This window comes from Drosophila innubila, assembly GCF_004354385.1.
Source record: "Drosophila innubila isolate TH190305 chromosome 3L unlocalized genomic scaffold, UK_Dinn_1.0 0_D_3L, whole genome shotgun sequence".
NCBI lineage: Eukaryota > Metazoa > Arthropoda > Insecta > Diptera > Drosophilidae > Drosophila > Drosophila innubila.
The window spans coordinates 9,559,384-9,586,715 of NW_022995376.1; the positions used below are offsets into that span (position 1 = coordinate 9,559,384).

At 38.9% G+C, this 27,332-nt stretch overlaps 3 protein-coding genes across 10 annotated transcripts in view; 1 reads left to right on the forward strand and 2 right to left on the reverse strand.

Annotated features, from left to right (window-relative positions):
* LOC117788294 (IQ motif and SEC7 domain-containing protein 1) overlaps window positions 1-1,327 on the forward strand; it is a 36,161-nt gene extending 34,834 nt beyond the window's left edge. For all 8 annotated transcript variants that reach the window (XM_034627014.1, XM_034627015.1, XM_034627020.1 and 5 more), the window contains one exon: window positions 37-1,327. In XM_034627014.1, the coding sequence (XP_034482905.1) occupies window positions 37-518 (482 nt within the window). In that variant the 3' untranslated portion in view covers window positions 519-1,327. The remainder of the gene's footprint in view (window positions 1-36) is intronic.
* Window positions 1,328-1,517: 190 nt separating this feature from the next.
* Window positions 1,518-27,332, reverse strand: part of LOC117788296 — a 59,956-nt gene continuing 34,141 nt past the window's right edge. Inside the window, exons 3-8 of the mRNA XM_034627023.1 lie at window positions 18,896-19,091; window positions 7,257-7,515; window positions 6,568-6,824; window positions 6,275-6,502; window positions 6,057-6,208; window positions 1,518-4,286 (exon numbers count right to left, since the gene is read on the reverse strand). Of these exons, the coding sequence (XP_034482914.1) occupies window positions 2,313-4,286; window positions 6,057-6,208; window positions 6,275-6,502; window positions 6,568-6,824; window positions 7,257-7,515; window positions 18,896-19,091 (3,066 nt within the window). The 3' untranslated portion in view covers window positions 1,518-2,312. The remainder of the gene's footprint in view (window positions 4,287-6,056; window positions 6,209-6,274; window positions 6,503-6,567; window positions 6,825-7,256; window positions 7,516-18,895; window positions 19,092-27,332) is intronic.
* LOC117788297 lies at window positions 17,238-18,887 on the reverse strand. The gene has a single exon (XM_034627024.1). It carries the CDS (start codon window positions 18,761-18,763, stop codon window positions 17,816-17,818), a length of 948 nt encoding a protein of 315 aa, XP_034482915.1. The 5' UTR covers window positions 18,764-18,887; the 3' UTR covers window positions 17,238-17,815.

Below are 27,332 nucleotides of genomic sequence, written 5' to 3' on the forward strand. Positions count from 1 at the left end.
ACTGTTGCTTATGGGCCTTTCCTTTCCCCCCTCTAGTTGGCAATGAGAAGCCGCAGCGACGTGGCAGCGTGGGCTCCCTGGACAGCGGCATGAGCATCTCGTTTCAGTCAACCACCACGTCGAGCGCCTCGCGGGAGAATGCGGCTGCAATTGCAGCGGCCGCTAATGCGGCAAATGCCGCATCCAAGATGCGTTTCAATCTGCAGGCCACGCCCAATAATGTGTATGCAGCGCCTGGCATGCAGGTCTATACGCATGCCAACTTTGTGCAACAGTCGCAGGCGGCATTTATGTTGCAACAACAGCAGATACTGCAGCAGCAACAGGTGGCAGCAGCTCAGATGGCACAGGCACAAGCTCACGCCCAGGCACAAGCACAAGCACAGGCACAGGCTCAGATCCAAGCACAGGCACAAGCTCAAGCGCAGGCTCAGGGAGGCGCTGTTGTCATGGGCAGAATACCAGGACGTGAACGGAAGGCTTCACGCTCGGATGACTCACGCTCCACGGAGGTCTAAATAAGGCTCAACTATTTGTATATTCAGTTATTTAGTATAACACGCATCTATTCTATTTAACATGCGAGTCAAAAACCACACCCGAAACGAATTAAAAACGAACCGAACGCCATTTATTCAAACATCCCTCCCCCCCGCGTAATCCGTAACTCGTAACACCAGCAGCAGCTATATTAAAATATTCTTAAATGTTCCTTCGTTCTCTCTGCTAATAATTAATTAATTAATTGTAATATTAATGTACATATTATTACACTTTTCGTCTATTCTACGCGATTTACACTTAACCATTTAAGTAAGTTTTCAAAACTAATTGTACATATACATACATATATATATATATATACTACACATACATGATATATCTTTATCTATATCTACTATATCCATAAGATACATATGGAAAATACCCTCTATGATAATTAATCGCATATTCGTATCAGCCACAGGCTTGGCAACCAAAACTCTTGGTATACCCCTTTGGGCAGTTCGTAACTTTGCTAGCATTTTTCTTTTCTTTTGTATCTAATCCCCCTTTCTATCAACATATTATATACTTATGCGCGACATAGTTCTATTACTTTGTATATTATATATTATGTATTTCTTATCACCACAATAATTATGTTTGTGTAACTAAATACCGTTCAATCGGAAGTTCGAGTATATATCTCTCAATCAATGTGTGAGTGTATATACCATGTTTATTAACTTAAAAGCAATTAGCTATAATTATTCATATTTATAGAGCCAAAACTACCCAAAACCTAAAATATTGATAAATTATAATAATAACGATAATAATAAATAAAAAACGCAAAATGTATGGAAAAGAAAACAACCGATATGTATATGAAAAAGAAAAAGACTTAAAAATTTAAATAAATGAAAAGATATAATACCAATGTTTCAATCTAGTTTTTCTCTAACTGTGCTCAAGATCTAAAAAAAACCTGGTAAGAGCCCATGTAATGAATAATTTAAAAAAACATTTTCAGATTTTGTTTGTATAAATTTGTATATATTTTATTAGTGATTTTAACTTATATATTATTATTGCTGACTCTACTAATTAAGGCCTTGTACAAAATTATTGTATATATTTCTGTTGTATGTGCTAAATTCTATATTCGCAATGTGTGTGTTGTTTTGAGTGTGTGTGTGAGTTTGTGTGTGTGAGTGTGTGTGTCGTTTGTGGTTAGGGTTACATTTATCAGCATGTTAGTCTAAACGATTATTTCTTTAAACAAATATACAAAAAACTAAGAATTAAACACGGGTTCTAAGCAGAGGTAAAAAATAAAAACTTTACATAAAGTTTTGGGAGCTGCTCTCTCTCTCTCTCTACTTAAAAATAAATTGCACTTGCAAACTCTTTCAGATGCCTTCGGATGATTCGCGAGTGGGATTGTTTGTTGGGGATTGTTGTTGTTGGGATAACAATATTCATTCGACTTGCCCACACAAAGTATATAAACATTATAATTAAACTAAACATATTTTGGCACTGTAAATAATAAAAATTGCTTCCGATATTTAAAGAAATTGTAAATACACAATTAGACAAAAAAAAAATATATAAAAATTGTTGCTACAAAACGGAAACGATCAGATCGATATTCGATAAAAATAAATTACAGAGTTTGCAAATTAATTTGCTTGCCAAATGCACTTTTTTCTGCTCTTTCTACATTTTCTTTTTCGTCTACATTTTCGTTTGATTATGCTAAGGATGAAGCGGCATCCGGAGCCAACAGAGCTGCTCTGTTGGTTGGAGGCGCCTCCAACTACTGATTAGACCATGCCAAAGTCTGTGCACACGGAGGCAGCTGTTGTTGCCGCTGCCGTCGTTGCCGTCTGGTTGTTCTGTTGCTTCTCCTGGGCACTGCTGGCCGCCACTGCAGCCGCCGCCGCTGCCGCCATGTTCAGCTCGACGAGCGTATCGATGCTGTTCAGGCTGACGCCTTGCAGGATTTTACGAGCTGCCAGTGATGTGAAGTTGAAGGACAGATCTGTGAGACTGGGAAAATTGTAGAGCTCCTCATTGCCAGCGGCGAGTACATTGCCCATGCCCTGCTCCAGGGATTCCTTGGTGAGACTAAGTCTTCTGTCCATGGCCTCCTTGTCGATTGCCTTGTCATTCGCATGATCCTTCAGTGCGAGATTCGGTTCACTACCCAACGGATTGCTCGACTTGTGCAGGAGATGCGCCAGTGCGAGTTCATCGCCATTCATGGAGCACTTTTGCAGCTGGCAGACAGACTCATAGCAGAGATTCTTCAGATCGCTGCTGCTGTTGTTCATCATTTTGTCCTTTGAGTGCTTCTCATAGAAATGCAGATTACCCACAGATCCGGCAATCTCAAAGTCCTGATTAGCCAAGGCGGCCAACTTGAGCGGCTGTTGTTGCTCTCCACATGGTGAATTTGGCTGGGATTCATTCTTCAGCACGTTGTTCTTGTAGGCAATCCCATTGGTCAGCTGCAGACACAGCTTGCGACTGTTGTTCATCGTTGCATCATTGTTGGTGTTCTTGGCATACTTGCCCCCATCATAGGAGGGCGTCTCAGTCGCTGTATTCTCGGGCGAACTCTCGCTGATGAAGGAAATGGAGTCGCAGGTCTCGGAATTCGCCTCCGTTTCGCTCAGCGGCTGCTCCGGCACGGATTCCGGCCTGACTGGCGTGGATGTGGCCATGGGCACTGCTGTGGATGCTGTAGATGCAGCTGGAGTTGTCTGCTTGGACAGCGTCTTCTTTATGATCTCCCCCTTCTCGTTCGTCATCGTTTCATTGTTAATGATAAACACATTCGAGTTCTCCAGCATTTTGCCATTCTCCAAAGTGATTACACTCCTCACCGGCGAGTTTTGCACAAAGATCTTGGTGCTGGGAATACTCTGACCACTTCCATTTGAGCTCGTGGTCACCTGCAGCGTTATCGAGTTGTTGCTACTCGAATTGGGGACTCCATTCGTCGTGGGATACGACAGCTCCTCCAGGATGCGACTCGGCGTGCTCGAACGCTGCCGCTGCGCCTGCGCCTCTGCCACACGCGCCCGCATCGCCTGATGACGCGGTGTGCCACGTGGTGAGCCATTCAGAAGGAGAATGGAACGAGAGCTGCCATTGGAGGAGTTGGGCGCCACGACGGCCGTGTTCGTGGAGCATTGGGAGTCGAGACTAGAGTGGCCGCTGGTCTTCTGGCTGAACGATACCTTGCCGCTGTCAATGCTCGAGGGGCCGCTCGCCAGCATCGACGTCTTGCAGGACTCCAAACTGGATGGGCCGCTGCTCTGCAGACTCCGATACGTCGTCTTGTTGTCCGTGCAGCCATTGATGACCATCAGACCATCCGTTTGCCGCTTCACTGGCATCGCTGACTTCAGCGCGGAGGAGCGTGCCGGCGAGCTCTCAAAGATGTGCTTGCCAATCACCGACTTTTGTGCTGTTTTCTGTGGCGTGGGCGTGGGCGTGGCCGCATGTAGGCGTGACAACGTCGCCGACGAATGATTCATTTTAATGTGATTGACGACGGCGCCGCTGCTGCTGCTGCTGGCCGGTATGGACTGCGTGGAGCGAGGTAGCGAGCTGCTGCAGTACACGGGCGATCGTCTCCTGATCGGCGAGCAGTCCCTCGAGGATATCAGGAACGTCGACTCGCTGGACATGTGACGGCGATGGCGGCGCGGCAGCGTCGACGAACGTTGACTCAGCTCGGAGCCATCGTAGAACGTCGAGTTGGACAGCGTATGAACAGCGGGCATGTCCTGCAAAGTTAAACAGTTGGATTAGCAAAGTACAGTAGGAAACAAGACTTATTGCACTTAAATCGCAGCATCGACCTAGAGGAAATTCAATTTTTTTTTTAAATAAAATTAATGAAATTTAAATGCAGAACGAATTAAAATGCCAAACCAAGATCAAAATGACATTCCGCTTGAAAATCGGTTCAGTTTTGAAAAAGTTATGAAAGTTTGAAGTTGGTCCGATTTCAGACCTAGCACTTTACAAGTCAAAATTTTTGTCAGATTTTCCATGATTTTTTACAGAACAATGAAACGTCTCAGAAACAAATTTAAAGTGTTGTTTTATTCTAATTACGATATAAGGAGTCGATTAAAAGTGAAAGCTTGAGATTTAAAATTTTCAATTTTCAAAATATCAAAGGGGGGACCCTTAGCATCGAACCCATGATTTATAGAAAAATAATTTTTTTCACAAAATGAATTAAATTTAAATGCAGAACGAATTTAAAGGCCAAACCAAGATCAAAATGACATTCCGCTTGAAAATCGGTTCAGTTTTGAAAAAGTTATGAAAGTTTGAAGTTGGTCCGATTTCAAATCTAGCACTTTACAAGTCAAAATTTTTGGCAGATTTTCCATGATTTTTTACAGAAAAATGAAACGTCTCAGAAACACATTTAAAGTGTTGTTTTATACTAATTACGATATAAGGAGTCGATTAAAAGTGAAAGCTTGAGATTTAAAATTTTAAATTTTCAAAATATCATAGGGGGGACCCTTAGCATCGAATCCATAATTTAGAGAAAAATAATTTTTTTCACAAAATGAATTAAATTTGAATGCAGAACGAATTTAAAGGCGAAACCAAGATCAAAATGACATTCCGCTTAAAAATCGATTCAGTTTTGACAAAGTTGTGGCCGTTTGAAGTTGGTCATACTTTGGATCTAGCATCTTGACAAGTCAAATTTTTTGTCAAATTTTCCATGATTTTTTACAGAAAAATGAAACGTCTCAGAAACACATTTAAAGTGTTGTTTTATACTAATAACGATATAAGGAGTCGATTAAAAGTGAAAACTTGAGATTTAAAATTTTCGATTTTCAAAATATCAAAGGGGGGACCCTTAGCATCGAACCCATGATTTAGAGAAAAATAATTTTTTTCACAAAATGAATTAAATTTGAATGCAGAACGAATTTAATTGCCAAACCAAGATCAAAATGACATTCCGCTTGAAAATCGGTTCAGTTTTGACAAAGTTATATATGTTTGAAGTTGGTCCGATTTCAGACCTAGCACTTTACAAGTCAAATTTTTTGTCAAATTTTACATGATTTTTTACAGAAAAATGAAACGTCTCAGAAACATATTTAAAGTGTTGTTTTATACTAATTACGATATAAGGAGTCGATTAAAAGTGAAAACTTGAGATTTAAAATTTTCAATTTTCAAAATATCAAAGGGGGGACCCTTAGCATCGAACCCATGATTTAGAGAAAAATAATTTTTTTCACAAAATTAAATAAATTTAAATGCAAAATGAATTTAAATGCCAAACAAAGATCAAAATGACATTCCGCTTGAAAATCGGTTAAGTTTTGATAAAGTTATGAAGGTTTGAAGTTGGTTGAACCTTTGACAATTTTATTTTAGAAAAAAGAATAAATTTAGAGGCCACATCATGATGAAGTTTTGCTCTTTTTAATACTTTTTATTAGCATAAAATTCCCAAGGTATTTATTTGGTCTAAGAATAAGAGTCGGCAGTGTTTCCCTATTTGTACTTACGTGATCTGCAGTTTGGGTGCCCACACTATGCAGATGGACAGCGCGAGTATTGAACCACTCGGCAGGTGGAAACTGTGCCGAGTAAGTTTCAATCTGACGCTGCTTGGCGCGTCCGCTGCGTCGGAAAAGTCGTGAGAGCAAAGATCCTTTTTCTACAAATAAATATAAATATTGTTTAGTTATACGTTAGTTAGAGATTTAATATTTCTTTCACTTACTGGGTGATGACGAATCTGTGCTTTGGTATTCCGAACTGCTGCTGTCCGTGGTGTTGAGCGTCTGGGCATAGGTCTTGGACAGGCTGCGTGTGGAGGCGCAGCGTTGCAGGCGCTTCGATGAGCCAAAGAGCCGCAAACTGTGCCGACGTTCCAAGCTGCGCGGTGTCGGAAATGATGCACTGCGTCGCTTGGCCGCACGCGGATAAATGATCTTGTCATTGGGATTGCCTAAGCGCAAGATGAAATTCGAATTTAATATATAGATTAGCATAATATGTAGCAGTCTTTTTTACCTCCACAGATGACATCCGCCAGATTGGTTTGTATACATTGATGCGTTAGATCGCCATCCCGTTCCGTGGATATTTCACCGTAGAGTGAGTGCAATGCCTCGGCATTTGACATGAGCATGGTGCGTGCCTCTGGCGGCACCACATCCTGTTGATGCTCCTCCTCCGTCAGCTGGGAATAGGCCAGGCTGCCATTGTTGCTGTGTCCGCCATTTAACTGGTGATGATTGCTGCGCGGTCTCGAACGACTGCGACGACGTCTGGCAGAGATTAGAGAGATAAAGATAGTTATTAATAAAATTTTAATTTATTTTTTATCAAAAGAAAAGTTTACAAATACTGAAAAAATAATCTACATATAAAAAATATTTTTAAATATAATTATATTATATAATATATATAATTTATTTAACAATTCATTTTAAATGAAATAAAAAATAAGTTAAATCAAAGAAAAGCAGGTTTTAAGTTAAGACAAACGTATAAATTTTGCACATTAAAAAATATTTCAAAATTCTACATTTTTAATAGTTAGCTTCAATTTATGTAGTAATTTTATATACAAATGTAGAATTTATAATAAATTAAATAGTATTTAAGAATATTAAATTGAAATCTTAAATTTTTGTATTTATCAAATTAAAATCAAATTAAATTAAACTTGTACAGATTTAAGTGAGAATTGTACTCACTCTGGCGTAAAGATGAAATAACCCTTTGCGGTCTGGTAGATCTTCTGCTCCTGCATCAGCTGCGCCAGCGTATCGTAGATGACCTCCGTGGCGGGCGTGGTCATGTGGGGAAACCTCACTCCCAGCTTGCTGCGCACATGCTCAATGGTCGCCGACTGACCCTCGGCGGTCAGATCCATGATGACGTCACAGAGCGCCTCGGGCAGCGGAGTGAACTGTCCCTGAACCGTTGGCGTCACAATGCAATCGTCAATGTCACCTGCAATTAGACGAAAACAAAACCAAGGAGAAGCGGTCAGACCATGTCTAAATTGACAAACTTATATGGCCAAATCATAGGCCGGCCAACTGCCAACTCAGCCAACCACCTGCCACATTTGGTGTCCACATAAACTTGCTCGCATTTTTCCAACAATAACTAAATGGATTGGCATTTGGGGTGACCACCCAACAGATGCTCTTGGCCAGCTTGGTCAGTGAATGGTCAAAACCTTGACTCTGCAGTTTGGCATTTGGGCATTTTGGCATTTAATGTCTGATGTTACATGCTCGAGTAATTAAACGCAGTGCCACACGCACAGTGCAACCAAAGGGGAGGGAGGCTGGTGGGTTGGGAAGTGTGTCTAAGTGGTTTGCTCTACTTTCAATTGATTTGCAGTTTTGTCATTTATTTGTTTTGTTTATTTTTTAAGTATCTATATAACTTAAAGCTATTTTGCTTATAGACTTGTAATTTTTTTAATCTATTGAAATATTGAGCTTTAATTTTCTTAAATATTTTTTTAGTTTTTTGTATAAGTCTTATTTCTTATCATTTTCGTTTTTCTTTTATCCTTTTGTTAATTCTGTTGTTTTTTCTGTCTCTCTTGTTTTATTACTCTCAAATCTTTTGATTTTCTCATTCTTCTGCTTTTCTCCAATCATTTAACTCACTCTCTCTTTCTACTCACCATATTTAAAGCTGTCGCTCCCCTTTTATTTATCTATCAATCACACCTCGCATACATATGTATGTGCTTGTCAACTTGTCGTTTGCTTTAAATACAATCCCCTTTCCTTCCCCTCCACCTGCAGCTTTTCTCTGCCTCACCTGCAACATCTTGAGGAGCGTCTAACAGCCACACAAGTTGCACTTGCGCAGTTTGTGGCAAGCGAATACCTAATAAGGCATTTGGTAAATTATTTTTAAAAAAATATATATTTTTTAGTTGCAGTGTTCACGCGTCGTATACTTAATTAAAATGCGCACCCAACAGCAACAACAGCAACGACAACAACAATTGCAACAACGACAATTATGAACATCAAATTGGGCAGCAGTCTCATGCCTCATGTGTCATGTGCTTGAATCTTAGTTGGCTGCCGCATTGTCGCCATCAATTTGTGGAGGCGCCTCCACAATGCTTCCTACTTGCCAGCTTTTAACCTCCAAAAAGCAGCGACAGCAACAACAGCAACATGCATGCAACAACATGCAACAACACGCCCCCGAAGCAAGCATCAATGTTGCAACACACAACAGCAAGTGAAGAGAGAGAGAGAGTGGTGGCAGAGAGAGACAGACAGCAAAATGAGACCAAGTGTGTGACGACCTCCGTTGTTGTTAAAATACTCTAGCAGCGGTTATTTAAATTTTAACACAAAATATGTAACGCATATTTGAAGGCAAGACAGAGCCTATAAAGAAAGTATATATTTATTCTTAATTAGCAGGACGAGCTGAGTCTATACAACCATGTAAGTCTATGTATCATATAGCTGCCATAGAAATAATCTTCTGAAAATCCGCCTTTAATAAGAAAAGCTTTGTTATTTCTAAAGATAACTTAACAAAACTCGTAGTTTGAGTATTTAGCATGATTATATAAATCCTAACTAAATTTATTTAAGAACGGACTAGTATATTACATAGTTATCATAGAAAGAATCAGTTGAAAGTCACCTTTAGTATAAAAAATTGAGTTATTGAGTTAACTCAACCAATCTCACAGATCGTGTATTTTCTATGCTTTTATAAATTGTGACTAAATGCAGTTAAAATTGAAAAACATTACTATATACTTTGCAACAGTCATAGGAAAAACCAATCGAAAATTGAATACAGAAAATTGGGTATCAGTGAGGCAAGTGTATTAAGTCTTCTGTGTGCCAAAATGTAACCTTTCTTTCTTCTTGTTGCAATTGTGTTCGAACTCTGCCACAGTCTCAGTCTCAGTCTACAGCCTCGTGGCAACAACGTCCTTGCGGCAGTTGCATAATTTTTCAAGTTTTCACTTTCTGTTGCAGCTGCTGTTGTTGTTGTTGTTGTGGTTTATCCGGCAGCAATTTGCGCAAACGCAACATCAAAATGCCATGTGGGATGGCACCATCGTCAAGGACAATTAGCGCCATTTGATGGGCGACTGCGAAATGCGGCAAAATGCGGCAAAATGTGCAATTCGTTAAAGTCAAGCTCCTTCAGCTGCGAGTACTTGCCTCCCCTTCTTTTCATTCCGCCCTCTTGGCAATAACACCTGCTGCATTCGCACTTTCACATTGCAAGAAACAACAAACGACGACGACAAAAAATTTGTTTGCCGTTTTAATCGTTCACTTTGGTGGAAACTGCAATTGAAATTGCACTCAATCTCAATCTGAATGCCAAGGCGCCACTCGGCAACATTGCTACATTGCCACATTGCAACTGCAACTGCAACACTGCAATTTATTTGCCTTGGCTTATCAACTGCCACATTTGCCTATTTTTTTATTTTTATTTGAAATTTTGGCAACGCCTGTTCAGCACATAAATTGCCCGAACAGCAGCCAAATTGAACTGCATACCAAATCATCCTTATAAAACACACATCCTATATTAAGTCATATATTATATGATGCATGATTGTAGGCATAGGCCAAATAACTGACAGCATTTGTTGTTTTTCTGCAGTTTGAAAAAAGCGTCATGCATAATAAAATAGCTTAAAAAAGTTGGCAAGCTAAGAGTTTCATATTTTTGTGTTTTAGGACAGAAACATTTACAGTTTATGGGCAATGGCCGAGGCAATATCATAGAGTCAGGACCTGAAGCCTTGACTCTGTTATGCAAAGCAGCCTTGACTGCTTTTATGGCTTAAAGCTATATAAATTGAAATAATGGTAACTACTTTTTCAAACAGAGTTCTTATCAAAATTTATTAAAATTGGACGGAACTGCAAATTTCTAATAATAATAATGAATATTATACAACAGAACATCATTGCTATTTAAATATATATGTAAAAGTAGTCAGATTCACAGTAAAAGAATTTTTAAGATTATAAACTACCCACAATTTAATGAGAACAAAACCAATCAAAATGTATTTTATGATATTGCACTAAAATTTATTTTAAATTCTAGCCTAAAATAAAAAATAAAGAAAATTCTTTGCAAATACTTTGAAATTTAATTAAAAATTACAGAAACTTAATTTTTTTAACATTTCTATTTGTTTTTAAAAATATTTCAAGATATTAAAAGCAAACAGCAAAATTTTTATATAAGACATTATAAATATATTAAATCCTTAGTGTGACGATAAGTTTGCTTTCTTCTCTATATTTTTTATGTTTTTAGCTGTAAAATAATCTATTTTATTAGGCTTGCACATAATTTATTTTTCAGCAATTTTGATTTTATTTTAATAGTGATCTTGTTATGTACTTTTACTTTGCATTGCAGTTGAAACAGTCGAAATCTTTGGAGTTCCCTTTTCAAGTGGCGTTCAACGTTTACGCCGTAACTAAAGTCGCTATTAAATTGATTGTTTGATTGATTAACCCGCAATTGGAGGACTTGTGTTCATGCAAATGATAATCTTTGCAACTTCAACGTGGAGTTGCATGTTGCTGCTGCTGTAATAAATATCGAGAGCGGGAACAAAGGGGAAGAAAGGGGCAGAGAGTGAGGGGTTGATAGATAGAGAGGGACTTGGCAAACGATTGCTGCATTTTCCCACCAACGCGATCTTGTCTCACAGTCTCTCCCCCCTCCACCTGCCCCTTAGCCTGTGTTGATACCTCCTTGCCACACTTCAGGTTGCTGCTCCTCCCTCAATCGCCTCATCCGTCTTAAGTAGAGTGAAAGTGTTGCGTTTTGCCTCAAATTGTGGACGTTGCTATTGTTGTTGTTGTTGTTGTTATTGTTGTTGATCTGCGTTGCTGTCAGTGTTGTGGTTGTTGTTGTTATTGCAGTTGACTTGACTGCTCTTTGGTTTATGTTGCAGTTGTTGCTGTTGCAGTTGTTGCTGTTGTTGTTGCCGGCGGACACATATCCTTGTGTTCAATCAAACCAAAGCGACGTCAACGCTGCCGACGCCACGAACTGGAGTCAAGTGTTTTGTAGCTTGAAGGTTGTTTCGTCTACCTCCCACTACCAGCACCCCAACCCCTTTCCCCTGCACAGATCCCTCGTCATGCTGCGAAACATGCGGCAAACATTTTTAGCGCTTGTAGTTTTTGCCATGCATTTTTATGCAAATGAAAAATGTTTCTTGCGATTTCCATTTTTTTGCCAGACGATTTGCAGCCTCTGTTGTTGTTGTTTGTTGTTGTTGTTGTTGTTGTTGTTCGCTGGCCATTACTGTGATGCAATTGCCGCGAGTTACAATAATCTTGATGTATGATTTTTTCTCTCCCTCGTTATTGTTGTTGTTGTTGTTTGTTGCTTGTATTATTATTAGAAAAAGCCAAGCAACAAAAAAAAAAAAAAAAAAAAAAAGGAGAAGTAAAGAAAAGAAACCGATTCGCAGAGACTTTAAAATAAAAGAGGAAATCTGCGCACCTATCGTGTTGTTGGCACATTTTCGCGTTGTTTTGTTTGATCTCATAACCGCCAGCGATTCAAGCAACAACAACAACAAGCAACAACCAGTCAGAGGCAACAACAATGAATCAACAACGACGACTGCGGACACCATAAACATTTAAACGCTGTCCATTTCGAAATAATCAATAATTTTTAGCTATCAGTGGCAATTTATTATTATTTTTACTATTTCTCGCCTCTACCCCCCCTCATCTTTTCTCTGGGGAATCTCAACAATCGATGTGGAGTCCAAGAGAAGAAGCAAATAAATTAACACTTCCTTAAACGATAAACACAAGATTAACGAAAAAAACAACAACAAAAAATGCCGCATTACAATTGCAATTGATAATAGTCGTAATTGCCGATTGTGGATTCGTTTGATTTTCGTTTATTAATTTTAATTGCATTAACCGACAAATGGTAAATGGTAAATAGTAAATGGCAATTGGCAATTGGTAAATGGGGAGGTGTCAAAAACAACGCCTTGAAGGCGTTTACGAGCTCTACGATTAAGTAAACACATTTTCCCCCCCAAAAAAAAAGCCAAGCTTATCTCTATCTCTCTCTACTCAAAGAACTGCAATAAAAATGCAGAGAAACTTTCGTTTAATGCGCTAATTTAAAGCGCTTTGGATTACTAAAACACTCTCCGAAAAGTTTGATTAAAATTTAGCTATTGTAGAAAGATTGTAGTAGGATTAATCGCTTTATCTTTTGCTTTATTACTCTGTTACATTAGAAAAATTTAATTTCAAGAAAAACTCTAGCTAAAATTTGCAAAACCATTAACAAATCGTTACAGATTATATCTACATTAATTATTGCGAATTTCATTGAAATAGTTTTAGCTATACTGTGGATTTTAGTTAACGAGTTGTGATCACATGGGTTTTATTTTTACATTTGTTTACCCTTTACAAATAAAACGGTATACTAAAGAACATTTCTCTTATATTATTTTATTTAATACGTGTCGATTACAGAAAGTATCTTATATCTTATATCATTTTGTAAAACATTTTTTTTCTTATTAAATCATTTTCATTAATGATTTTTTCTAATTTTTCTTTCACTCTCTTCACCTGCAAATCTTAAGTCTTTATTTCATACTCCTTACTCCCGTTTCTTTAATTTTTCTCAACTTCTGCACTCCTAAACACTTTAATCTGCCAAAATCTTTACAAAAAAGAGTGATAAGACTGTATTAGCAGCCTTGTTTAGTTTGATGCAGGGTATCTTCAAGTCTAGCATCCTTACACAGCAAATTCGTATTTGTTTATTATATTGTTACGGCTGCGGTTGCTTTGGCAAATTGGTTTAAGAACGTGACGATAAAATGATAAAGTAATTATATATACATGACAAACTTGGCATTAACTTTTGTGAAATAGTGTTGTTTTTGTTGTTATTCTAGTGCTGTTGACACTTGTTAATTTAAATGGGTTTCTTTTATACTGCAGCTAACGGTATTTGTTATGTTATTCTCAAGTTTTCTTCAAATGAAACTGGTTGCTTCGTCAGTCAACAACACTTGATAGAAGTCGTTATTCAGCCATGAGATCTTCATGGTGGCTTAATCTCAAGGCAAACCATTGGGAGGAAACACCTACCTCACCTGCCTCACCTTCCTCCCCTCCACTTCCCCCCTCGACATTTACATAAGTTGCCGCCCACATAGCAGACACGGCTATCGGTTGGACAGCTTCAAGTGTGTATCGATATCTCTTTGGGATTTGGCCTCCACCTCACCACAATGTGGAAGACATGTAGAGCAGAAGCAGGAGTAGGAGCAGGAGATGGAGAAGGAGTAGAAGAAGGGGGAGCTGCAGTTGCAGTTGCCGTTGCAGTTGCACTCAAAAAAAATGTCTAGCGGCAAACGACAATCACGATTTTGTGTCTGAAATGTTTTTTGCGCGTTTTCAATTTCCACTTTTTGTTGCCGTTGTTTCTTTAGTGCAGGGGGTGTGTGGGGGGGGGGGGGAAAAGGCCACGCAGCGCCCCATAAAGGCAATGAAACGCCTGTTGTCCAGCCAATATGCATACCTCCAATTTTTTTATATAGTCTGCACAATATGTTTCTCCTTGTTTTTTTTACGGTTTTTTATGGTTTTTTGCTATTTTGAGAAACGTTGCGAAGCGACGCTAATTGTTTCCGTCGGTTAATAAAAATATTTCAGGCCAGTTACAAATTGAAAACAAGGCGATTGCAACTGCAACAGAGGCTGCTGTTTATGCAACGCTTCAGTTTCAGTTGCAGCACGACGGAGGCACAACAAAATGCAAATTGACATTTTACGTGGTTGCAACACCAACAAAACACACCAGCAGCCCAACGTTGCTGGCAAATAAGGAGCAACACGACGACGACGACAATGATGGCCAACAAACAACAGCAACAGCAACAAAAAATTAAGGCCCACAAAAAATATATACTCTTGGCGACACTTTTTGCCTCTAAAAATCTCTTGCCAAGATTCGATGCCGATGCCGCAGTCGCCGCCGGCTGTGTTAAAGGTCAATGAGTTTTGTGGGGCCGCAGGGCACTGGACCTGAACCTGGAACTGACTGTCGATATTCGTTGCCAAAAAAAACAAAAAAAATGGCTCCTTTTATTGTTGCTGTTGTCGTTGTCGTTGGCGTTGTTTTTGTTGGCCCGTTGTGCAATAATCCCAATTGCAAAGTCGAGCAATTTCATAGACATTTCAGCTTATGTGAGAGTCAATAACTTCACTGATGTCTGATATTGTCAGCACTCAGCATAATGTGGCACCGATGTTGCCTTCTGCCTGCTGTCGTTGTGTTTTTTGTGAAAGCGTGGCAACGCCTGGTCAATAAGTTGAGAAAGCCTATTCAATAAAATGGTAACGCCTCAGCTAAATGTGGCAAAAACTAATAGGATAAAATGTAACTATATTTTACAAACAGTTTAATGTTTGCATCAGGTGGCAACACTGTCAATTTATTTTTCTCGCCACTACAATAAAGTTTTACCAGTTTAAAAAGTTAGTCAAAATTATATTAAGCTAACTAACTAACAGTTAAACTAATTCGCCGAGTGGCAACACTGTCAAGTTATTTTTCTCGGCACTACCAAAACTTTAGTTTTATCAGTTAAATGTTAAAAAAAAGAGGTTTAAAAAATTAGTAAAAATTATATTAAGCAAGTGGCAACACTGTCAAGTTAATCTTTACTATTTAACATGAAGATTTCATATTTTTTGATCAATTTAACTGTTCTTTATCAGTTTATCCGTACTACAAACATTTACGAACTTGTTAAAATGCTTCTTACAACTTTTACAGGTATATGAACATAATTAAACGAATTGGATACATGGAAAACGACGCTGGAAAGTTGCCATGCACATGAGAAAATTGGAAAACTTATTGTGTGAAATTGTTGGCTATGCAATTTGTAAAAGACAATGCAGACTCAACGTGAAGTGGGAGTTGGATGAGAATGAGAATGAGACTGAGGAGTTGGAGATGCAAAGAGTAGCAACATTAGCGGGCGAGAACACTTTCCCGTCGAATGGCAAAGCTCTGAAGCGTAACCACTTAGAAGAGTCCAAGTCCAGGCCCAAAGTTGAACGGGTTGACCTCATTAAAGGCAGTCAACGGGCGGCAATCAGCGGGTAGTTATAGCAAAAATTCATAGTCAGAGTCTGGCAGCGGCTTTTCGAGAACAACGAGAACAATAAAATTACAATAATCGCTTTGGCAACGCTCGACGTGAAGAATTTGTGGAGTGGCTCCACACCAAAGAGACACATGGACAAAGGGACACATTTCTTTTTTGGGGTGTTCAAGCGAGCATGATGAACTTGCAACGTCAACGACTACAACTATGGCGATGACGATGACGATGACGATGACGTGTAGATATAGCAACGATAACTTGGAATTTAACTTTAACATTCAGCTGAGTTTGGCAACTCTGGCGTTGCTCTGTTTACGCTTTAGCGAATTCTTTAACGATGAGTTTGTTAACCTTCGCCTCGCACTTGGCCTGTCAGCGTGAAATTGACTTGAGGAATTGGAGAATCGCCTAACGGCATTTCATTCTTCAAAAATTAAATGGCATTATTTTTTGGGGGCAAGTTGTGTGGGAAACAGCGCACAACTTGTGTTGTGCTGTTGTTGTTGTTGTTAACGTTGCAACTGTTGTTGCCAACGATTTGTTTAGCTAATGGCATAAATATTAAATTGCGATTATCAGCCAGCTAAAGACAGACGATCAACAGTAATAACAACAACAATAACAACAACAACAATGGTCGATACGTCTTTGGCCACTGTCATGGCCACATTTCACTTTCAACGGGGCAACATCTCAACGAGAAATCGTGATGAAATTGATTTGCGGCTCTTAACATTTTGTCTTTATATTCACAATCATAGTTACCGACAGCTGCAGGGGGGTAAAAAGCCCCTCTCTGTCTCTGTCTCCCACATTACAAGCAATGGCTGCATCATTTTCTCGCTTTCCAGCTATTTTGCATTTTGCAACTAAACAACATCAACAACAACAGCAAAGCAACAGTAACAAATGATCATTTGTCTGTTTTGTTATTTTGATATTCCACTGTCAAATTGGCAATGTTTCCCCGCCTCCCCAGTCCACCCTTTTGCATTTGCCACTTTAACACGAAATTGAATTTAATTTCGTTTTATTTTTTTTCTTTTTCTCTATTTCGTTAGTTTGTTTCTTTTCCATTTGGCATGTTTGTTGTCTAATTGAGCGAGAAATTGCCGTTGATTGATTGTTTTGCATGCAATTTGTTATTGTTGCAGTTTTGCTGTCAGGGCAAAATCGATAAACTTTGATAAATTTCCAACAAACATAAAACAAATCAAAGAAAATGCAAGTCTTTAATTCATATGAAAAATGCTGCTGAGTTAAGGCAACAAATGTTGCTATGAAATGTTGCTAAGCAGCGTGCTGCTAGCGTTGCACTGCTTGATGCATTTGCACTGCTTGTCAGCTTGTTTACGAATGGAATTGTCATGTTTATGGTAATTAAGAGCTAATGGGTTCTACGCCATTGCAAGCGTTAATTAACAACATGGAAAATTCTGCATGCATTGCAACTTCACATTTATATCTCTGCATGCATGTGTGTGTGTAACAGCAAACTACAAAACTCTCTTTGTTGGGACTTGTAATATATATTTCCTCAATTGAATTTTACAAAGATAAACCGCCAGACAGCAACGAACTGGGCGCCCCCTTGAGGCTGCCAAATCGATACTTATTAATTTTCAAACGAGTTCGCCAAAGGCCGCCAATGAAAAGCCAAGTGAAACAAGCGAAGCAAAACGACAACAACAGCAACAACAGCAACAACAAACAACAACAACAACAGTCAATGGTCCATCGATGTCGATGTTGATGTTGATGTCGATGCCGACTGCGATCTTTGGTTGGCCATTTATCAATTCAAGAGCTTGGTAGCCATGGTTAACGACAAGGTTCAGGCAGCTCAACGTTGCCAATTGGCAAGTGTGAAAAAAGCGCCAAATGTTGCCATGGAAAAAGACTGGAAGACAGTGTCGCATTAGGCGTGCAGGTGTCCATTTAATTGACAGTTAACGACACACAACGGACTGTCCAGAGCGAGCTGAGCCATCAAAATGTGATTAAGTATCCAGCCAAGACCTTAAAAGGAGTCACATCGTTCATCTTGCCATTGCCTTTGCCTTTGTCTGATCTTTGATCTTTATACAATTAATAATCCGAAATGCTTGAACTTTGGCAATCGCAAGTTGGATTTCTACGTTGTGGCATTAACTGCAAGTTGGATGTAGTTTTCATTGTCAGATTATAAGCAAAGGGAGCATTAAGTTCTTCTACAATTTTCGTTTCACTTGTCTGTGAACTTTGCTCCAAATACGGAGCGAATAACGTATCCATAATCCAATCGCAACGTGCTGTGGATTCTTTAATCTTCTGCAACTCGAGATGAATATCGAAATCTTCCTGCAAGTCGTAAAGACTTCTCTCTGAGCTCAACTCGCTTACGCTGCTCTCAGGGCAAACACAGTGTAGTAACTCCACATTCTCAACTTGCTCCTCCAGCTCTTCATCGTTGTCAGTGCTCTCTTCCAGCAGCCGTTGTTTCTCCCTCTCATATAGAGCATCTGTAAATGGCGTCAGAGTCTTTAGCTTATTTTCCCTGAATTGATTACTTGGTTTTATTTTCAGATTGTTACTAAATCCAGTCAATACAGATTTCAATGGCTTAAGGATCTCTTCGGTCTCACATTCCGGCACCATGACAGACATGGGCGAGGGAAACCGCTGGCAATCTCCACGCAGATCATCCAACTGCAGCTCCTCTTCCAGTTTGTCTTGTTCCATGGCCAGAATACGCCAAATGGAGACACCAATTGCGTCCTTGCCATGTTTCTCATTGAATTCCCGCTGCACCTCGTACATCAGCCAACGCAGCTCGCAGAGATTTTGCCAGCGCTTAAACCGTTCCAAGCGCAGCTCCTGTGCCTGCTCAGCCTGCTCCACGAGCAGCAGACGACATTGCAGCTCCTGTGGCGTCAGCTGCTGCACTTCATCGGGCCTTAGGGATAGACGACGTGTCCAGTAAAGCACGCGTTCCATTTCTAGATCCCGCAAGCGATCGGGATCAGAGTGCTCCGATTTATTCTCTTCATCATACATTCTTTTATAGGCTCTCTCTCTCTCTCTCGTTTTTTCTCAATTCAAACCTCTTTCACTCAATCAATTTTAAAATTTCATTTTCAAATGATCATATTTTAATCGTATGTCTACTAGGATCTGTTATTTACTCACCCACGGAACTGATGATGTAGGTAGCTGGCGGTTTGAGCACACTGCGCGCAAAGGCGCCTCGTAGCACCTCCAGAGCACACGGCTCAGCGGTGACCAGCAACATCCCAGGCGCCACATGTCCGGCATACTTGAGCGCACGTGTTGCAGCTGTCAGTGGGGCATTCCACCAGCATTGCGCATTGGCCGCCAGGAAGTTCTGCAAAAGGCAAAGAGGAAACGTGTGAAAAATTGAGCAACTTAAGCCAAAAGAAAGCAGGAAAGCAAAGCAAGCACAAAGTGGAAATGAGGAAGGATTTAAAGAGTTTCTTTCTCTGGAATATGAAGTTTGACAACTTTTTATTTACTATCATTTAAATCAACTTTCAGAGTGGAATTCCTACCAACTAAACAGAGATTACAATATTCTGGAAGTTAAAAGAATATCGGGTTTCTAATATAATAGTTATGGTTTCCCACTTTCTATTTTTTTCCTTACTTAACGGTTTTAAAAAAAAACTTCAAAATATCATAACTTTGTCAAATCTTAACTGATTTCCTTGTGGAATGGCAATTTTATCATTATTTGGTTATTATATTGATTCTGCATAAAAATTGGGAAATTAAATTTTTTTACCCTTCTGTAAACTTTCCCCTTGACACTTAAAAAAAAATTAATTGATTCAGCTACAGTTTTCCTATTCAATTTCATTTGATTTGAGTTGATAGAATTAAATCGAAACTAAACGGTTTAAGTTATTGACTTTGCTAGAATCAAATGATTGAATGTTTAAAGAGAAGGTCTTTAAAGACAATCAACAACTGGAAGTCTCTCATTTCCCCAATCAATCTTCTATTAATAAGGAAACTGAATTGAACAATTAACTTTCAATAGAATCGAACAAAAAATCAGTTGCCAGGAAGGAGAATTGAGCTGAGTTGAGCTACTTGTGTGTTGCCGTTGCACTAATTGACAAATTGCCGAGCTGCAAGTGGCATAATTGAGTTAAGCCGCCCCTGTTGCCACTGCCTCATGCCACATGCCCCTCTGCCACTGCCACCTGGCTGCTTAAAGAGTTATCCATCTGTAGGCGTAGTGTATACCCCAAACCAGTTGGCAGCCGTCAATTAGCTAAGCGGATCGTAGCACGCCCCTGAACAACTGAACAACAATAACAACAACAACAACAACTAGTGGCAACTACTGGTAACGGCAACATATTTGCTGAGGAGGCGCCACAAAGTCGCTGCATCATTGCCTCAATTGTTATGCTTGCTTCTGTTGTTGTTCTTGCTCCTTTTCTGGTTGTTGCTGTTGTTGTTGTTGTTGCAAATGAAATGCCAAATCGTCAACAAGTTCTGGCCCATATAATTCCACAGCGCTGCATTTATTTATTGCTATTTCTATCTTCTTGTATTTTGCCCACATTTTATTGTTATTTCTTTTATGGGCTTTATATATTTTCGGTGTGCTTGTTCCCAACACTTTTCAAAACTTTTGTCCGCGGGCAACAAATAAATGTCCAATTTGTGCGGTGACAGGAACACTTGAGGCACGTTTCTGATGTAAACATGGGCCCAGGGATCGAGCTAAAAGTCACACAAAACGCCAGACTAGGACAGCAACAAATAAAGCCCAGAGAGGGCAACAAGAAACGGAGGAATGTACTTGGATATAGAGAATATACAGGGTTTGGGAGGGGGGCAGATCTTAGGAAATGCAAGTTTAAAGTGCAGTCAAAGGTTTATTTCCAAGTTTCTCTTTAGTTTCACTCAAAAAGAGTGCCTTTTCCGTAGCTTTTATAGTTTCACGCTAATGAACATCACCCAGTTTTGTTTTTTCCACAACATTTTTTGTTTTCAGTTTAGCTTTTATTTTTTTTTTGTGGTCTCTGCGATTTGACCTTTTCGATGCCATTTCTCGATGTGGTCACTCCTTGGCTTTAATGTCGCCAGCACGTCGAGTGTTACACAATGTAGATGTTTGATGCTGATGTTGCCTCTGAGGCGACTGTCTGGGTTTTCCTCCCCTTCCCTTACGCCTATTGGGGAGGAGGAATGGGGCTCAACTAATGCATGAGCTGGCGCAAAAATTAACTCGTCATTGCCTGATGAACCCGTCAGTTCAGAGTCATCTGCCTTTAACAGCAAAAAGGGGCGTGTTCGGCTGTCACGCGCCGACGTCAGATGACAACGTCCAAGCTGCATTATCTATGCAATCATAAAAAACCTCCAGAGCCCTGAGCTCTCAACTCTACTCACTAATTTTCTGCTGCATCATTATGCGCAGGCGGGAAGCTTGAAGTCATGGAGCTGGATCTAAAGCTGGACTTGGTAATGTTACTGGACTGGCATCGAAAAATGTGTTTATGTCTGTGTCGTGTTTTCAGTTTCTTATTCGATTATTTTCGGGCTTCGGAAGTAATGCAAAACTTTTAATAATCGAATTAAATGTGTACGCTTTGAAAGTCATTTAACATCACATTCAAGTGATTCAACTTTAATGTTGCCTCTGCCACAGCTGCTGTTGCTGTTGCTTTTGCTGTTGCTGCCGTTTGGTGGCGCTTTCATTGGACTTTTACTTAATGCCAGGCAACAAAACTCCCACAAAACACACGAAAAGTGAGTAAAAAATATTTAAGTCTTTCTGCGGTGGCTTTAAATAGACAAAACTATCACCAGACTCGACTTAAGATGGGCAAAGTTGACTGACACACGGGAGGGTGGCAGGGACGGAGACGGGGAGGAGTTGACTCAAGAGGAATCTTTCACTGTGTGTGTGCTGCAACAAGATAATAACAATTTACAAACAAATGTGCAGGCATTGTGGCAACCTCTGAGATCCGGGGACGAGCTTAATAGAGTTATGATGAAGTATAATAATCCTTGACCTTACCACGAACAAACATTAACTTGCAGCAGCCACTTAAAATCAACAATAAAAACAACAACGACAGTTAATCTTGCGGTTTGATTGTCTTTACTTACTTTACTTGGCCGAAACTAAAGAAGCTTCATCTAATTTTTTTTCGTTTATATCTTTGCAAGAAATTTGAGAGGGGAAAAAAAAGTAGGTGACATTATGAAATTATAAAAAACCAACAAAGAAAAAATAAAGCACAGACAGAGATCGAGCTAAAGAAAGAGAATAGACTATTTAAAAGAGAGAGTAATTTTACTGCAGAACCAACTAATTTTCAGAGGTTTAAATAATTTAAATTTATTGCATTAATTTGCACAACATTTTTAATTATATATATAAGATATGTAGACATATTTTGTATTTTTAAATTTTTATAAAACTAATGGTACCACTTTCCAGAAATTATATTATATTATAAACAGCATATTGTGAATTCCAAAATAATTATATTTAAAGTACTATATGAAAAATGGTTGCAAGAAAGCGAATAATAAATTATTTGGCAAGCAACATCATTAGTTTAATACAATAACAATAATTATTTGAATGACTTTAATGAGTTTTTGAAAGTTTCTCATTCATTTCTATGGCCATTCACAAAACTCATTCACACAATTACAAAACGTACCCATTCCCATCTCTATGTAGAATTAGATGTTGCCACTCGTGGCTCGTACTTCTATCTTAGGGCGTCATCATTGTTTATATGTCTGGTCATTTTCTGCAGTGGTGGTCAATGGTTGTCGTTGTGCTTGAGCTTGAGCTCAAGAAGGGATTGGGGTTGGGTTCAGTCCATAAAACTAGGCGGCTGTCGGAAGCGGTTGCTTGCATAAATATGTGCGAGCACAATTCCAATCAATGCGTCAACTGATAAGCGCACAAATTGCATAGCCACAGAGCAACGCCCAGTTTTTGGGGCTGGGCAGACAACCCACCCCTGGCTGAAGGGAAGGGATGGAATGGAATGAAAGGGATTCTTTACAGCGTCTTCAGCAATTTGCACTGCACTTAAAATGCCAACTGCCAACTGTTCAACATGATTTGGTCAGTCGGGCGTAGCCCTGGGAATGCCTAAGGCATTGACTGTGGTTCGGCATTCAACGTGACGGGGGCGAGGGTTGGTATTAGAATTGGGATTGAGAAGTTCATTGACCACCGAAAGAAATCTACGAAATATCAACTCTTGGCCTGCTGCACATGCGATTTGTTTTATTAGTTTTTGTGGAGCTTAAGCAATGTTTGTATTTGCCAAAACAAATTGCAATGGCAGCTGGCAAATGGCAAAAACAACTAACAACTCCTTGCCAGCACACAGGATACACATAAAATTGTATCTGCCTGACAGGGTAACGTATCTTTTGGCAACCCTTTTGCAGCCCTAGCTCAATGCAATTAATAACAGATATCAACTCAACCCAAACCAACTTCATTCAATTCCATTCCAATTCAATTCGCTTCAACTTCAACTTAACTCTTTAAGCTGCAAAACTTTTTTCCGGCTCTATCTTCTGTCGGCTCCGTCAGTTTGTCGTTTGCAAAACTTTTTCGAATTGCAAAACTTCTGGCAAATAAAACGAGAAACTGCACAAAATAAATATGCTATGCATATATATGTATATAGACTTATACATATATATATCAGCTGCTAAAAATCAGCGCCTCAATTTAAAACCGAAGCGTGAAAAGTCTATTAGGTTGAAGCTGACTACAAAGTTCGAAATACTGTGGGAACAATGAAGTCTGCTGCAGTCAGCTCCAATTTCAACCGACCTGCCAACCCTGCCCTGACACCCTACCTTACCGCATACCCCTACTTAGCTACATGGATCCCATTGGAGCTGCCACCTCATGGCACCTGCTCCGTTGTGTTCTGACGCTGCTTTTGAATTTGATTTGTTGACGTTGTCGTTGTCGTTGCTTGCTGGAATTGTTATACCCTGTACCAGAGCACAAAGGGATATAATGAACTTTAGATAATATTCATAGCTGCCATATTAAATAGTGTCATTTTCATGTGAAAGTCTGGCGAGAACTGGCAAAAAAATGTTTGGCATCGATTTAATTAACTTGATACAAAGTATTTCATAGTCAAGCATACACTGAGTACCTTTTATTTTTGTAATTGTTGTTATTGTTGCTGGTGCCTTTTGTATTTTGGCGTTGATGCGCAGCTGGCACTTGCTGAAATGTCTGGCCGGATTGGCTGTGGGCTCTGTCATTCATAGCAGTTAGTTAAATAGCTGCTCCATGCAGTTATGTATTCGTATCTGTATCTGTAAATGTATCCGTATCTGTAAATGTATCTACAGCTCTCTGTCGAGCATTTAGCACGCAACTGTCATTCAATCAATCCGGCAATCATGCAATCAAACTGAGTGCTACTAAGGGCATTAAATATGAAGCAAAATCCCATTTCCCACATTACGAGTATCAACTAAAAGCTCCCCTGCTTCCCTCTCCACATTTGCTTGTCAACATTTAATGGGAATAGATGATATTGCTGTCAGAAATTCTAATTGCAATGTAATACCAAGGTAGAGAATAAAATATAATTAATGTAAGCTTTAAGTAGAGATACAATTGAGTTTTAATTTTACATTATTCAACAACTCTATTATTAAATAGATTATTTTTTATATATGTAATATTTGAGCCTAAACTAATAAAGACATTAATTAACAAATTTAGTTACTTTTGTGCTAGTTTTATTACACAGAAAATAAACCAAGATTATGATGGCATTAAGAGATTAATAGTTTTCAAGATTTATAGTTCTCAACTCAAGAAAAGTCTTCTAGCTAGTTCAAAATAGAGAAAGCGACAACATACTGGGGAAAGAGAATCTACAACTTGTAAACATATCTAATCAGGTTTATATGCAGGTAAGTCATTAAAAAAAATGTGAGCTTTAAATAGAACTGAAAACTGAGTTAAGAAATTTGAGCAAGTCAACAGCAAACAGAAAGACAAATAAATAAAGCAAAAGCCCAGGTAGATCGTAATACATGTGTTTCATAAGCCTGACTAAGTTTTCCCTTTTCTTTCCTGATCTTCGGCAACGACTTTCAAGTCATCAAAAGTTGTAGCTATCAACAGGTTGGCGCTTAAATCATTTGGCACTTATAAGCACTCGCTTTTCGCGTTGCAAGCAGACAGATAAATAGTAAATCTTTTACTTTAATGGTTACAATTATAGTGTCGTTATTCGATCAACTTTTGACGATATTTAGATCTGGTTAATGTCTATGCGAACCATGACGCTTGCAAATACAAAAGAAACTCCTCATAAATGGACCGGGTTTAATTAACTTTTAACCAAATGGCATTTTGGCTAACACCTCGAGGCAAAACAGTCTGTTGGAGTATTTAACAGAAAACACTGAGTGTATTGAGTGTACTCGTTAATCTAAATACATATATTCGCATTGCACATGTCTGTGATTTGTGATGGTGTTGCTTTTGTTGTTGCCGTTGTAGTTGTTGTAGTTGTTGTTGTTGTTGTCGTGTGGGGCAATTATTGTCGCCGGCGTGACTTGAACTGAAGCAGTTGCCACTTGGCCACTTGGACATTGGACACTCCACACGATAGACAACAGACAACAGACAACAGACTGGACGTAATCCAAAACGACCTTGTTGTCGTCTTTGGTTTTGATCAGAGTTAACTTGCATAATCCATAAACAACACCGATGCCTTTCTTCAATTGCAGCCCACACAATTCGCGATGCTCTCTTTGTTTTATCTGTTTGTTGACCAATCAAATTAGTCACTTAAAGCAATTGCAATTGCAGCTGCAATTGAAATTGAAATTAAAATCAATTATAAGGCGCATGCCACAACGCCAACCAATTAAAAGCATTCAACTTTAACTTAAGCGAGGCGACAAAAATAAATTAAAGTTTAAATGTTGCGCCATCGTTAAAATTTCATTAAACTCAATCAGCTTAATCGAGGGGTGCCACAATAAGATTGAGTGAATGGAGAAGGAAGTAGGGGGAATAGAGAGGTTACAACAATCAAAGCCCATAACAATTCGAGTTGGTTTCAGTGTGTGCCGCGTGCCGATAAATCAATTTGTTTTACTGTGCTTCTTCATTGCTTTATTTTAATTTTGATTGCACATGAAATTGTATTTGAACAGGCCAGAAAGTTGAAATTGGAGTCGAGGTGAGGCCAAAAAATACAGGAAAAGTAAGAGTCACTTAGCAAGCTGTTCTATGAGACTTTGAGATCAGTAAATAGCATCGATTGTTAACTGTTCCAGATTAACGTAATTACCAATATTATTGACTGAAACTAAAATTGAAACAGGAACCGTACTGATGATGCAGTTTTCAATTGCCTTCAGTTCCATTCTATTCTAATCGCCAACGCATTTCACTTTTCAATTTCATTGCCAAATTTTATGCATTGGCATTGGAGCTGCGTTCTCTCCATCTCAATCTCAATCTCAATCTATGACATAATTTTGCACTTTTCAATAAAAAATAATGCTTTAAAACTTGTTGCAATCTTACTTAGTTAAGACTCTCGTCTGGCCGTAAAAGTCAAACAATAATAATAATAAAAAAAAAAACAATATATCACGAAATACACGAAACAACTTGTTTTAGCTCATGTCATTTGTCTGTTGCAAACACTAAAAAAATATACACAGAGATATAAAATTAACAATGCGGTTCAGAGATCAGTTCAGGTGGGTGCAGACCCCAGGCAGCATTATGTTTTTGCCAATAAAATTTGGGAACTTACATGCCTCAGAATTGACACTAAAACTGAAGCCTTTCATTATTCAACTGCCTCGTTAAGTATCAAGAAAACAGACAGTTAAAATATTGCAAGCTTAGCAAATGTCTAACTAGCCAGGAAACTCAACTTTAAAGACTTTTTAATGCCAATGAAAACCTGAGTATACATAATTCCATTAGGTTTTAAAATATTGCACAAAATAAATATAGAAAGTTTTCACATTAAGAGTATAACCGAAATTTCTTAAGCGTTTGTGGAAAATTTTTCTAGTTGTGAAATTGGAATTTTTATTTAGCTATCTATCATAGGAACAGTTTGGCTAAGCAACAGTTCATTATTTTTTCTATGGCTGTCATGAAAAATAATTTATTTAAAAGGCATATCGCAACTAGATAAACTCTCTAACACTTCTCATTCCATCTTTTATTTTTTTTTGTATTATGTTAACTTTAATTAGTTTTCAATGGATTGCATAAGCGCGTTAATTTCGTCACACTAAAATGCGCATTTTTCTCATCATTCTTTAGCCGGAAGCTATTTAGAGACCCAACATTAAAATAATATATATATCTCTGACAGTTTTGATATGCTCATTAAGCCCATTGTCCCTGGGAAACGCCCTTAAAATACGAAATAAACTTGAGTATACGTTATACGCTTCAAGTTCTCTCTGTGTGGAAGGTAAAGAAGCTAACGCAACATTAACTTTAGACTTGACTCCCCAAAAGTGCCACGCCCAGCATAATTCACACTTGATTGCACATGCACAGTCACACACACACACACAC